Below are 15,873 nucleotides of genomic sequence, written 5' to 3'. Positions count from 1 at the left end.
CAGCTACATGAGGATTTCTGAGTCCTAAATAAGAGGGACATGCATTAGATTTGTGTGTTAATGAATAGTCTTGCTGGATTGAGCCTGTTTTTATGCACTGTTCATGGAGATTTTGGGGTTTCTATTGATATCTTCCCTGTAGTGATGAGAGAAGATGGGTGATTATGAGTAAGCAGCACAATGGCAATATTTAATAACTGTGAGCACATGTGCTAACGCAATACAATGTACTGATGAAAAAGTACTCTGATTTCCACAGTAATCAAAACTGTCTGTAATCTATGCAATATTCATTTCACTTTAAAAAGAAAATGGTCCTTTTATGTCTTCAGATAACCTAAACAATAAAATAGTTATTAAAATGGAAATCCTGAATTTGCATGTGCATATAAAAGGTTTCAGAAAAGACAGACTAATATACCTGGAAATTTTGTGTGTTCTAGCATAGGAATATGTGTGACTTTATAAATATTTATACATGGTTCAAAGCCATCTGTCAACAATTAAAATATATGTCACGTTTAATAACATAGTCTGCATAGATTAGGATTACTATAATTAGACATTTGCGTACATATTACAGCTGCAAAATGTATGAGCCAGGCTTTCTCAGGAATTTCAAAAAAGGCTTCTTCTATTTTATAATATTCTCCATGGTACTTGATTGCATCTGAATAAGTAATGCTGCAGAGAAATGGCATAGGCAGCTACTTGAACTTGAAGCTAGCTTTTCTGAGAAAAGTTGTAATCTTATCTCAAATACAAAGACCCAATGGGATCTAAAGAACTGTTCTAGCAAATCTTTCTGAGAAGACTCTGATTGTAAATGATCCACTTCTTTATGCACCAAGAAACCTGTTCTCAAGTAATGTACGTGTCTGCTCCTTGACCACTTTCATATTTCAAGGATGCCTTAATTCTCTTGAAGATTTTGAAAAACAGGCATGATGCATTTTGACAAGAGTAGGCAATGGGAACTATTTTAAGAATAGTTTGGAGGCAAAGAAGATTTAAAAACACAGTCCTTCATATATCATAAGTCTCAATTTATGCAAAGCAGCCTTACTACATGAATATAACCAGAGAGGCATAGTTATACAGAAATCATGAAAAGAAATGACAACTCGAGAATGGGGACAAGGAGCAAATTCTGTGGCAGGAAGGCCTTGTTTTAACCTCATTAAGAATTCACTTGTCTTCTGGAGAGTGCTGGCATGTGATCTCAGTGACTGGAGAACTTTCAGTGTAAGACTTAAGTGTGGCATAAATTATGTAATAGAGTTTATACTGGCATTCTGTCTGAAGGATATATTCTGAAAATTAAAAGAGTATGGACCTTAAGAACAACTTCGTAAATAATGCAGAAGATTCTGGATCCATGTTTTTTCTGTGGTAAGTTTTGTGGAAATCTCTTATTCTAGGATGGGGCCAAAAAAAGTCACAGATAAGGACTGGAGATACGCTTTTGTGATTGATACTTGGTCTCACTAATATAAGGAGATTCCTGGCTATGAGTTAGTTATATTAAGGTTCTGCATAATATCTTTTGTATTGTGTGGGCCGGAGGAAGGAGAGATGGGACATGACAATATTTTTGAACAGAGAATCCCTCCCCACAAAAGCTGTTCTACAGACAAATTGCTATGCTCTGTTATGAAATAAATGAATACTGAAGGATTTTGTTTCATACTGAGTTCTCCATTAAATTTTATAGGTGTCTACTGTCATGTCATATTCTAGATCAATTTAGAATGCTCTGATTTAAGGAAAAAGTACATATGCAGCTGCTGAAGAGGGAAATCTATTTTTAATGTTTCAATTTTTTGAGTACATGGGACCGTTTTTCACTTGTATTATCTACAGAGCAATGCCTAATGCAAAAGTAAAGGCTTCCTTCTATTTTATTTTTGCATTTAATTTGCTTTCAAATGTTGCTAGAAGCATACTGTTTTCTGAAGTTACACAATATTGGCTTTGCTGTCAGCTTAATCTTCATGAATTTTACACAGCAGATGTTGCTTTTCCTCAACTCACTCCAGTCCACTGATGTGAGGGCTAGAAATGTCACCAAGAAGAAGAGAAAAGTAGCTTTATCATGCTGCTGCTGGATAAGGAAAAGCAGTGTGTCAGTCAGCACTGCTGGTGGGTCACCTCCACTGACTGTCTACTGAATTCCATTCTCTGAAATCAGTTCACTGGATAAATCACCAATTTATTCAATCACAATAGGGTAGCAAAATAAATGTACCTCTAATAGTATAGTCACAATTTTTCTCATGATGGCATCACAGATTATTTCAATGCAGCTTTTCCTATAATGTCTTCTGAATGGCCCTCCAGAAGAAATGTCAAGTAGCATATTCTTACATAGTGAAAGGTGTTCCAGAAGGTCCTTCTTCTAAATGGCTTAATATTATGCCCTTTCACTTGCAGATCTGTGAAATATAAGAAGAAATCTAAACCTGAAATAGCTTGTCTGTGATTTTCATTATCTATCATGATGTTTAATTTACTTCAGCTGGAACATCAGACTTCTGTTTCCACTGATAATGAGAAGAAACTAGGGTTTACAGATTATTAACTCTTAAGTAAGAAACTGTGTCAAAGGAGTAAAACAAAGCTTATGTCTTACTTTTGTAGACATAAGCTCCAAATTGCCACAGACTGGAAATACACAGGTGGAAAATTGATGTATTATAGATAATTTTGCTGTGGAAACCATTTATAGCTTATTTTTCAGTAGCAATTTAATAAAAGCATGTTGAACCATGGAACAAACTTCATTCTTAAAAAATAAAATTGAACATTTACATTTTGCTAATGCCATCATTTTTCTGTCTAAGTAACAGCCAGACTATAACAGATTGATGTTACTATCAGAAATCAGTGCATGATAATGATCGCGTACTCCTGTCCGTAATGTCCACATATCTGAATCTTGCAGGTTGGTGAATTCTCTTCTGTGGGGGTATTAGTTGTTAGTTTTTTTGGGTTTAGATTGAAGGTATTTGAGATAGTAATTTATGTTTGGATTTAAGTGTTTTTTATTTTTTATTAGTAAAATAGTTTTGCTATTGTGAGTTTGGTAGTTTTTCATTAGAAGGCACAAAATGGTTAACAATCTTTTGTTACAAGGTTTTTTAAGGCTAAACAATTTAATTAAGAATTGACACAGATTATTTTCTCTTTTAACTCAATAACTGGTTTCAAAGCTTGCAATGCAGACTTTTCTGCTTTATTACAAAATGCTGCTCAAATTGATGAAGAAGAAGCATGAAGAAGAAACTTAGGATGACACTTTGTGTTTTCTATTTTGTTTCTATTTACAACATATTAAAAATCTTAATTTATTTACCAAGTGATAAACTTACAGTACTCTCTATAATTTATTGCACGCTTTTTTGGATTCTAGTCTATCTTGAAGTGTAGGAAACTTTCTCTATGAATGAGGATAAAAGTCAGTGCTCCCCTGGGGGTCAGGGTACTTAAGAGCAGATAGAGAAATATTCCTGGTGCCCTGGGTTTCCACACTCTTCTATTGCACAACTTCACTGGTATGTGTTGGTTTCCTATTTTATTTGAAAAACTGCATCCTGTGTAATGATAGTGATGAGATTATTGAAACTGGCTGTAATTCTGGTTAATTCTCCTATGACTTTCCAAGTTCTAGCTGGTGTCACTGAAAATGTTTGGTTTGAAACTTTCTTTGAGAAAATTTAATTCTCAAGTTGTAATCAGCATTTTTCCTCACAAATAATTGGATTATTTTTTGCTGTTTATATAGAGAGGGAACATACAGAAAAACAGTGAATTTTATATCTATAGCATCTAGATAGATGGTTGGGATCCCACTGTGCTTTTATCCAGTTGGCCTTGTTGTGCTATGAGTTGTGTTGTTACCAAACAAACAAAAATCGCACTGCCTGGCTAAAAGAATTAAGAATCCTCTTGGTAAACTTTTTTTGTTATTTCTTTTCTATAAATCTCTTTAGATTCCAGCCTTTGCTTAGCTGAATACCTCCCAGCTTTAACTAGCATTATGGTTCAATTGCATGTGCTCAGATGCCTGGAACCATTCCAGCTGCTCCATGTTCCTTGGCTTCCAGCAGTTGCTTGAGAAGGTCTTCTCCAAATTCTCTACCACTTCTCTCTCTCTGCCCCAGATACTCTAGGTTATATCAAAAAGCACTAAACAATGATCTTCACAAAACTGAATCAAACTTCTAACTACTGAGGACTTTAGACACTTCACTTACATAAAAACATGTCAATTTTTTGACATCTGCACTGAGGGGTATGATTCTGAAGCCCAACCCCACCCAAAATCCTGGCTTTGTTTGTTCAAATGAGTTTTATCTAATCACAGTATGCCATGTTATTTAAATCAATCCTTTTTCTTTTTTTTGGCTATACCTCATTAATCATTCATTAAAGTACTCGATATTAAGCTGTCTAGGGATTCACATATTCTGTTCTGGAAAGGCATAATTTCAGTCTACTATTAGGACCAAAGAAAACTCTCTAATATATGTCATATATGTCTATATCTATCATCCCTTGACAAGGAAGAAAGGTCCAAAAATTCAGATAAGGATAAGATAAAGGATAAAATTATTTTAAAATTATATGAAAAATTATTTGTAATATCTACTGGAAGGGGTTATAACCAATAATCTTCAAATAACTAAGAGGAAAGAGATGGACAGAAAAGAATAGTGACAAAAAAAAAAACAAGCATATGCATGGATGACTGAAACAGGCAAAGAATATTAGTCTCTAAATATTAATCATATAAAATGTGACTTTTTTTAATGATATTTCAACTACTAGACAGAAATAAGAGTACATGCTATTGGTGTGGGGTTTAGTTTTGCTCTCATTTGTTATCTCAGAAATGTCTAACTCATTTACTTAATTTTCTGAGAATGATTTAAACCTGCCGTGAAATGTTAGCAAGACATACATTTTTATGGATGGAAATACGTAAATATTTTTAAACAAATCAAGTTGATAGTGTGCATAACTCTGGTGGCAGGGATTGCACCAAGGGATAAGAGCCAAGCTTTTGCTCTTGTACTCACTCTGAACCAGTAACAACTGGAAAGAAAAGTAATTGTTCATGACAGAACTCAAGTGAGAACCTGAGTTGGTGGGTTTAATGTAAAATGCAATCCGAGATAGAAAGCAAGATTTCTATACATAAAAAATTAGAAAAAGGTTATTTGTGAATGGACAATTCCATTTAGGAGCTGTATCTATATTACTAAGTAAAAAGAGGAAAAAGGGTGAGAGCACACTGCTCCACATCTCCAGTGGTTACAAACAGCCTCTTAATAAGTGCTTTACCTTAGGGAGGACTGGTTGGAGAACAGATGTAAGTTAGAAAGACTGAGAATTCAGTGTCTATCACTGTACCTTATTGCCTGGTTCTCTTTTATTTGGCACTGTAGACATCCCAAAAACCTGCAGAATAACCATATCCAGGCTGCCTACTCAGAACAGTCTGTTGACTATGCTAAGGCTCAAATTGGGGTCAAGCATTTTTGTGGAGAGTGCTAGTTAGGTCAATTCAACTTTGTGATGGTCAGGAAGCATGCTAGGGATGGAACAAAATGTACAGTGTGTGCTTGTGCTTGAACCCATAGTCCCACTGTGAGGAATTGTACCTTCAACGAAAATTGCTAGTCATTGCTACCTGATTTAGCAATTAGCTTTCTTTGAAAATTTTGTTCTCTTACTAAGTGGTTTTGAATGCTACATAAATAACTACTGAGAAGGATTTTGAAGTAGTTGTGTAATAATAAGCTGGGGTGATTCTTATTTTTGCTATTCAGGCAGCAACTGGTTTGATCCTGAGGTAGTAAAGGTATGTCAAGAAAGCACAAAGAGTAGGTTAAAGCTGTGCTGTGCAGTGCTGGTGCTCAGCCACATTTCTAATTTTTGCAGTTCACTAAGCAGAATGAATGTCTATTTCTTTGCTCAGCTGAGTTAGCTTAGACTCAAGAGAAGTATTGTGTTACTTCCAACAGAAATTCAGGCTACTGGTGATTTTATGGAGAAGAATGAGTTTTCAGGCTTGAAACACAGAGTTGTAGCCCTGGATCTAGGCAGGAAACAGTGGGTTTGACATAGCAATGCATATGTTGCTTCTTGTACTTAGTATCATCTCAAGGGTATAAAGGCTATAGCTGATTAGAAATCTCATCCTCTTTTTGAAAATATCATCAAAAAAAAAAAAAAGGAGGTGATGTACTTCACACAAAAATACAGCTTTTTATTTAAAAAAAAAAAATCCCAACAGGGCACTCACTATTCATAAGGGACTATGAATTGTCATACTAGTGATCTAAATAACAGTCTCCAATGAAAGCTGGATTTCTAATTTGGAATGCACAGGTTTGTTAAGGAAATGAGACCCTGCAGGACATTCTGGTCTACAGGTGTATGAATCATTTTTTTTAGAGATCACCAAAGGAAATTCTGGTTTATAAGTATTCAGATATGTAATGCTAAGCAGAGGTAAAAAAATTAGCAGTTTATTCCTCTCATTTGAAAGAGTTCAAGGAAGTAAGACTTCTAGAAATAATTCTTCTGGATTTGACTTGATTAGCTAAATTAGATTCACTGCTGAGCTCCTTTAAGATACCCTCCAAAAGTATTTATGATGTGCACATAAATGAAACAGAGGAAGTACTATGACTGAGCTTAGTTCACACTGAACTGCAATAGAGCATCAAGATATTTTCATTGAAGTACAATAAAATGTATAGACAATTCATATTTCCCATTAAGGTCTATGATGTAGAATAAGTGAATAGGATACTAGATTTTTGAATCACATCATTTGCAATTATGTAAACATAAATTTTATTGCCTTTCAGTGTTCATCATTCATTAGACATTGTCCTTGTTTCAGAAGGGATGGAGTTAATTTTCTTCCTAGCAGCTGGTATTATGCTGTGTTTTGGATTTAGGGCAAGAATAATGTTAATAATACAGTAACATTTTAATTGTTGTTGAACAGTGCTTACTCTGTCAAGGACTTTTTGTCTTCTCTTGCTGCCCTGCCAGCAAGCAGGGCTGAAGGTCTACAAGAAGATGGGAGGGGACACAGGCGTGACAGCTGAGTCCAAATGACCCAAGAGCTATCCTTTACCATAAAAAATCACACTAAGAATATAAATTGGGGAGAGCTGGCCAGGGGCTGGTGATCCACTGCTCAGGTCATCAGTCAGTGCGTGGTGAGAAACTGCATTGTGCATTGCTTGTTTTGTACATTCTTTCATCATCCTCACTATTATTATTTGCCATTCCTTTTATGTCCTGCTACACTTTTTTTATCCCAACCCATAAGTTTTACCATTTTTCTGATTCTGTCCCTCATCCCACCGAGGAGGAGTGAGTGAATGGCTGTCTGCTGTTCCTGCCGAGATAAACAACAGGGATTAAATCACTTGTAACTTCCTGCAAGCAGAAAAATGCAAAACAGAGTACACTCTTGCCATTTTGGATTTACTTATATGAATTTATACATTTTTGAGAGGTAGAAGGGACCATTTAAGCTTTTTACTTTAACCTCATACATACCATGTCCTTGAACTTCTGAATCAATTTATGCTTTAAGACCAAAACCTAATTGAACCAGGAAGAAAACAAAACAAACCAACCAAACAAAAAAAACCCCAAAAGCCCAAATAAACCAAACCAAACTAAAAAATCCCCCTCACCCCAATGTTGATAATAATTGTTTATTATTGATTTTTTTTATATCTAGACCAACCTGAAGGTTTTTAAATGTATGGTTCTGATACCATAGCTTTTTTTTTTCACTTTGAATGTTTAAATTATAAAAAAATATTTATTTGCCATTTTCATATGCTTTGGCCTGCCAAATCTGTTAAATCTGTATTTGCTATGTAGGCACTTCCAAGGCTTATAGGGCTAGTTAAATCTTGAGATCAAGGGTTTTTTGAGTGCACTAAAGGATGAGTTCCATGGCTAAAACAAAAGGATTTTTGGCTCCATTTTAATCACTGTAATGGAATTCACTTCTGGGCCATCCTTTCTGAACAAAGACAATGAGAATGGGATTTAGGAGTAATATAACACCCCTAATCTGACTTAGTATTCCTATTTCTGTCCCCAAAGATATCCCATTAAAATCTTTGGCTAGAACACCGCTCTGGGTAATTCATACTCTGCTGGCTACACAGGACACCCACAATTAATTTGCGAAACAGAATATTTTTTCTTTTAATATGCATGTAATACAATATTTAGACTTGCAAATTTACTTTTGTCTGTGTTTTATTATACTATGTGTTTTAAAATTCACTCAATTGCCTCACTTGCCAGATGAGATTTTCTTAGTTTGTCACTTCTTTTTGTTATTTAGTTCCCATGGCAATAAAAGATTTATCATTACCACTTTGTTTTTCATTTTGCTTTCCAGATCATCAATAAAAGTCTCAAATAATCTTGAAAGATTACAACGCCCTATAGGATTGTACAATAATCATACATCCTTAGTGATAATTTTCCTAATTATGCTTAGACTCTAAGATTTGTTGAGAAGCTTCAAGAACCGTCATAAGGTGCTTTTGTAGCTGCTGCAAGCAGTTCATTTTCTTACTGAAATATTACAGAGAGTCATATATTTACAGAACCCTGCAAGTACTTTAATACAACAGTGTAACTTCTGTAATGCAAATATTTCCATTCTAAAATGTGAAATGTCACAAATTTTATTAATGGTTCTTTTTGGTATTACAGCCTTGTTCAGAATTGCTTTTGGGTCAAAGAAAGCATTGCAGTAAGCCATCAGTACAAGTCCTGAGAGGTATTTTGGCAACTGAGCACTAAAAGATCTAAGGGGGAGGCCAAACTTCCCAAAGCTATGCAGGGAAGCTGTGAAGCTGAAGACTCCCAAGGACCTTTTGGTTGGTTTACACCCAAATCATTCCCCCATACACATATACCATAGTAGTAGTGCACAAATTTTCTGGGAAAATAAAACGCCACCAGCAGAGGAAATGCTTTTCATACCAAAGTCTTAGTTCAATAAACTTCCATCAACATTAAGAACCAGCAAATCTGGAATATTGGTGTATCTACTGCAGTCTCAGAACAGTGGTGAATTAACCCTTGCCATAACTCATTCAAACAAACACAGTTGCCAAGAATATTTGCTGCCTCTTTCATTGAAATTCAAAGACAATAACATGTTATTAAACTCATAGAGTTTGGGGTTTCAGGGTTTTTGAGACAAAAAAAAAATCCATTTGATAGAATGGAATAACTTTTAGACAAAATAAAAAGAAAAGAAACTATTTTACACTATGACCCAGCAGGAAAACAGTCACTGTACTTTTTGTACAGATAGTATACAGCTAGTAACCCTCCTCATGCACTGAAAGACCCAGTGAGTATATACAACAAAATTTTCCAGTTAGAACATGTACTTATTTTGCTTTTAAAGAATAGCTTTATAAAAAGTACAGCAGAAGAGAACAATTCTTCTAAACAATTTTTATCTTTATTTATAATGTGAATCAATTTAGCTTTGAAGCACTACATGGATTTCTGTTTTATAAAGAATTTATACTAGATCCAAGTCTTGCTTAGTAGAGGACCAGCCCTGAGACTTGTGAACTTATATGGAAACAATATTTCTTGTACATTTAAGGAGACTGAATTGAGAATAACAAAGTCCAAATAACAAATGAGCTTAATAATTATTATTTAAATTCTACTATTTCAAGCATAGTGAAAAGTCTGAAAAAAGTTAGAGTACTTTTTCAATACTGGACCTACCTTTAAAGCAATTAAGTGGGATCATCTGTTATTTTAGGTTTCTAGTCATAAGTCAATAATGCATAATAATAAAAAAAAGGAAGAAAAAGAGAGGAAAGAGAAATAACTAAGTTGTGCTGAAATTTAAAGAAGAAACAAAAAAAACCTTATTAAGCCAATATATTTCTAAGACTGAGACAGATATAGAGGAGGATGCATGTTATATATATATATATATATATATATATATATATATATATATATATATATATATATAAACACGCACACAGATATACATGTATATATATATATATATATGTATATACACACCCCAGATATATATTGTATATATGGTATATATGTATATGACATATTGTAGAAAATTTGGCAACACATTTTGTTTGAAAAACTGTCTTGCTGGCAGTTCCTGCCCATGTTTATGCCACAGATCTCAGGGATAGAGTACCTTATCATACACTGGCCCTGGGAATGTGTCACAATATGAATTAGGGTGAAAAGAAGTGTGCTCTTTAACTGAGTGTAGTTCATTAAGCAGTCTGTGTTTTTGTTTCAATAAATACTATTTTGTAGAAGTATGGCATGGCTTACACAATGAGCAGGGAGCAGAGCAGCAGTACCAAGGAGCTTTTTTTTCCTCTTAGCTAAGTAGTTTGTTTTTCAGGTAGCATATAAATGTCTACTAAAACTTTTGAATTAAAAGTGCTGCATAAATTGGCTCTGCTCTGCTAATTCAGTGGTGAGTGGCATTCTCCTGTTCTTACACAGAGGAGCAAGTGGATTTATGGAAGCATTGAGATTTATCTGAATGATCCCGTTGCAGTAGTGATTAAAATATTTTTTGTTGGGCACTGTACAGCACCTAAGAGATCCTCTTCTGGGAAGTGACTCCATAATCTGAAAATAAACTCAGTATATAGGTTGAAAATATGAACCCAGTATTTTGTTAAACAACAAAGCAAACACATTTTTGAAGGTATAAAAAACTGAGTCTGTTTCTCACTAATTAGTATCTTCTTTAAGGAGAAAGTACTATCTGAGTATTAAATTAAAGAATATGAGATAGCGAGGTTTTGGCCAGTGTAAAGAAATCTTCCTAGATTGAAGCATGAGTAATGTACAAACCTGTACAAACTGGCATTTTGGATGAGATGAGGTTATAAGAATTATTAACATTTGTAAGAACCTGGGTTTTTATAGGTTATGGTGTTTATATTTATCTGACAGATAAACCAAACTGAATCTGAATGGGGAAGAGGGCACATTGTTTGTGTGTATATGACAGTTGTACCACCTCGTATTTAAATACTGTATGACAGCACTTGTACATTTGATATATGAGAGACATTAACATTATTCAGATGACTGCTCAGCACTGCTCAACAGAGAGGAGAAATGTTTTAAACAGATCTCTACTGTTTTCTTATAAGCCATGCAGATATCATTGCCATCTCTATGATGAGAAATAAAAAGGAGCCAGAGAACAATCTTATTTACTGGAACCAAATAATCCACACTGCTTAGGCCAGTACCAGCTACCCCTTTGTTTTATTTTACCTCACTTTTATTAGTTCTACCCAAGTAATGCCTGAATGTCATTTGGAAATAGTTCTCTCTTTGCCTCTGAATGTGCTAGTTTGGTCTGCTGTTCCTGGGTCAAGCATTTGATATCATCCCAACCCTTTTTTTTTTTTTTCAGCTTCTACTACATTTCTGTATGACACACCCAGAGCAGAAAAGTGTGTTTTGGATTCACCAATATAGAACTGCAACACAGCTCTCACACTATTTCAGATATTTCAAATGTGAAAAATTCACATAAAACAATAAATGTATCCTTAGTGTCTGGAGACACCACATGGGTCTTTAAAATATCCAGGTCCAGCTGTTAAGTAGCACAGAAGCTTTCTGCTCTACGTGGGCCTGTAAGAAAGGGGCAACAAACATTTTAGTGGGGTCTGTTGTGGTAGAAATAAGGGCAATGGTTTTAAACTGAAGGAGGTTTGATTTAGACCACATATAATGAAGAAGTCTTTTATAGTGAGGGTGGTGAGATGCTGGAACAGGTTCCCCAGGAAAGTGGTAGATGACCCAGCCCTGGAAATATTCAAAATCTGGTTGGGTTGGGGCTCTGAGCAACCTGATCTAGTTGAAGATGTCCCTGCTCATTGCACGGGAATTTGCACTAGGTGGCCTTTAAAGGTCTCTTCCAACCCAAACTTTTCTATAATTCTATGTACTTAACCATTCCATTTGGCCTCTGGGCTAGAAATTGGTGCCTGATTTGCTCATATATTATTTTCTTATATAGTGATAAAGATATTTGGTGGGTTTTTAATTAAAACTAAACTATCCATCTCCAAATCTCCAAATCTCTGTAAGTCAGGGCTAAGAAAAAATTTTAAAAATTAAAAAAAAAAAATCAATTCTCATTCTGTTGATCCTGAAATTTCCATTTCAAATCAGGTAATTACCAGGGACTTATATGAAATTTTGGGTACTCTTTGAAGCTCTCCATATGTACTGCTAACATGCATACTATATCTTGTCTTCAGCTGTTGCAGGGCAAATCATTTCCAAAATATGAAAAATGGGATCTCCAACAAACAGGCAGTGGTGGAGGTGTAGATGAACAAATCAGTGGTGATTGTGATGATGAAGATGGTTGTGGAGGATCTGGAAGTGGAGAATTCAAAAGAGTCCTGAAAATTACAGACCGTAAGTCCATGATTCTGTTTCTTTCATGCATTTAAAGAGTGAATTGGTATGTGTTCCTCTAATTCATGCCACTGTATTGTCTCAGAAAATATGTGAAAAGTTGCCTGTGTAGTGCTCCAAGATTTACAGGAATAGGCCTACAATTATAGGATTTCTGTGAGTGCAGTATCAATGAGTATTAGTTTTATCATAACACATCTTAAAATACACTTGGCACAATATAGACTTACTAGAGTATTTTAGTCAAATAGTTGTATAAAGTGGCATGTCCCTCTGAGTTATCACATTAACATAAGAGATTTGGCAGTTAAAAAGAGAAACTGAACTAATTTTTGATAGAACTGTGGCAAACCATGAGGTTTAGGGCAGGTAGCTGCATTTCATGGAAAACTATTGGAATCAATGTTCTAAAGCACTCAACAATAAAGCCACTGTTGTTTCTTATACAACATCTTATATCTTTCCACTTTTCTTACAGTCTTGTTTTTGTGTAGTTTGGGGTCTTATTTGGTTGCATTGTATTTTTGTTTTGTTTATTCTCTGAAACACATTTGTAATAATTTTCATTAAAAATCCTGTGGCTATGCCCTTGATAGGCATAGAACTCTAACTATAGGCAAAGTAAGTTACTACTGCTCTGAATCAGGAAATTTTTCAGCATGACTAATTTCTTTTCTTATTTCTCTTAGAGTTTAGAAATATAGGCAGAGATGGTGGAAATAGATGACGTTTTTTCATCTACACTCCATTTCTCCATTTTGATTTTTTTTCTGCATTTTGCATTATCTATGTTCACTGAATTTGAGGATGTTGCATGTTTTCAGGCTTAGATGTGAACCCCAGGTCCTTTTTGACAGTAACCCCAGGTCCTTTTTGATGTGAACCCCAGGTCCTTCTTGACAGTAAAGAGGCAAGTCAAATTGTAGAGACTGTAGAGAACATGCAGTTTCCCATTTCTTTTTGAACTGCTGGAAAAATGTGACAGAACATTCTGGGGCATGTCTTAACAATTCAGTTTGGAATCAGCCTAAGATCCTCTTGCACTGACACTTAGTCTATACATTTTCAAGTCCTACTAGAAATCTAGATAGGATTTTGAGCAATATCCAAAAAGTTCGAACACTTACTTCCTTAGAGTGCCCTTGGAGGTTTAACTTTAAGGAAAGAAGTTAGGAGTTCAAATATTTAAAACCAGATGTTCTTTGTAATACTATACATATCTTATATCTATTTGATAATGACACACTGTGGTATTGAAGTACTGTAAAATAGTCTTAGAATGTGACTAGAGCTATTAAGAAAATATTAAATGACAAAAGAATTTCAAGAACAGTATATTTCATTTCACTCTCTTCTACTGCATTAGAATTTTCTTAATATTGATATCTTTAGTGCAATCTTTTCAAAATGTCAAAATTATAATTAGCCTTCATATCCTCTTTATCCTACATCTTCTAAATTGCCAGAATTATAAGCTGTGTGCTAGGAATAGTGAAATTTACATGAATTCTGTTTCATTTGAACATTTTCTAAGATATTATAGAACAAAAATATGAATCCATAATTTTTGATATTTTGACTTGTGCATAAATCTTGAGCTACTAGTAACTTCCATGAGCTGTTGTGATTTCATGGACTTATGCTGGCATGCATTCCCTTTTTGGAATTCAACTTAAAAGTTGTCTTTAATGTGTACCAAAAAGGGTCCTACTTTGTTCTGCGGCATCAGATATGGGCTGTCCAACAGAACAGTTAAAACATTCAATTTTGTAGAATTTTATTACAATATAGATCAAGATTTTTTTTTTTTCAGAAATCACTTGTGTCTTTAAGTATATGTTAAAGTGTATGTTTAAGATAAATGAAACAGGTGCTTGAAAATATCTATTGCATCACTGATATATGAGTAGGACTTTGGGAATTTAAAGTTAGATTTTAAAGTGGAAACCAATACATTTTAGTAAGAAAACAAAATTATCTTCTCAAGATTTAAAATTTTATGGGAGGAACTAAAGTTGAAAAAAATATAAACACAATAAGAATTTAGGCTTATATTTTTAACATCTATACATATACTTATGTTGAAAAAAATGTACATATGTACATATGTACTTATCTGCATATACTTATATTGAAAAAAATATAAACATAATAAGAATTTAGGCTTATATTTTTAACATCTATGCATATACAACATATATAGTTTTGTGTAATTTCCTTAGCTTTTGGTGACTGGTATCAATTAAAAGCAAAGTAAGATTTTAAACCCATTGTTTTTAAACAGAAGAGATAGATTCACTGTGGTGATATTGCTTACAGCTTCTTGAAAAGTATGTCTGAATTTCAGGCAAGCCTACAAGTTGACTACAGTAATTTTGATCCTCAGCACTACTTTCTCTACAGAGTCATAAAGTTAGTATTATTTTTCCTTATCAAAAAACTTCCTGCATTCTTTTACTTCTGGACAACTTTGCTTTCTCTCATAACCAGCCAGGAAAGAAAGGGGATTGCTATTTTTTTTTTCCCATAGTTGAGTCTAGAAGTCTGAGCCATAGCCCAGGCTCTCTTTTTGGTAGCTTTTGCAGACATTTTCACCAAGGAGATAATCCTGTGTGCAAAAAATCAATGATCTTAATAAGCTATTAAAGTATGATACAGAACCAGCCACTTTTATTACATTGCTGTGTATAAAAATTAAGACACGTCCACCTTTTTTTTTTGATGCCATGTCATTGCCTTTTGGATGTGTGCCTGATACTCAAACCCAGAAAGAACAGAGAGGAAGGGAAGGGATATACTTTTGCCAAACAAATTTGTACCAATTTTATGTGTACATGTAGCTTGTGAAGTGGAAGATTACCTGTTTCCACATTCAGTGTTAGAGATGTAAGAATTTATTTCATTTGGTGCTGAAGACTGACAAATGTGTGGTGACAGCCTTTGGGCTTTAGAAGGCCAGTGAAGAGATCTGGTATTTGTAATATAGAAGTGATAGCCTTGCATTACAAAAATGTTTAAAATGCATTATATTTTGAAAAAATATAGTTTTAAAAAAAATCTAGTTTTTCAAAATCTAGATTTCAAACAGCCCAATCATTAAATTATATTTAATGCTTCAAAGTGCTACAATTGTGCTGACTGGTTTGCTCTTTCAAAAGTACTTTTAAAATGCGGTAAATCGTGCAGCTATTTGAAGAAATGGTACTAGAAAGGATAGTGTACTTTAAATGTATAAAATAAACAGTAGTATAAAGTCTTGACACTTCATTTGCTAGTTTTATTCTCCTCTAACCTGGGAGCTCCCACAGGACTATTTCATGCGTCACAATGAATTACCTCTTTGAA

General features: G+C 34.3%; 1 protein-coding gene across 3 annotated transcripts in view; it reads left to right on the top strand.

Moving 5' to 3' along the window:
* Positions 1 to 15,873, top strand: part of GPC5 (glypican 5) — a 599,375-nt gene that overhangs the window by 295,973 nt on the left and 287,529 nt on the right. For all 3 annotated transcript variants that reach the window (XM_054518549.1, XM_054518547.1, XM_054518548.1), the window contains one exon: positions 12,366 to 12,528. In XM_054518549.1, the coding sequence (XP_054374524.1) occupies positions 12,366 to 12,528 (163 nt within the window). The remainder of the gene's footprint in view (positions 1 to 12,365; positions 12,529 to 15,873) is intronic.

The sequence above is a fragment of the Molothrus ater genome, chromosome 2, assembly GCF_012460135.2.
Source record: "Molothrus ater isolate BHLD 08-10-18 breed brown headed cowbird chromosome 2, BPBGC_Mater_1.1, whole genome shotgun sequence".
Taxonomy (NCBI): Eukaryota; Metazoa; Chordata; class Aves; order Passeriformes; family Icteridae; genus Molothrus; species Molothrus ater.
The sequence above is the reverse complement of the archived record's forward strand: the minus strand, read 5'-3'. Positions and strand labels throughout refer to the sequence as shown.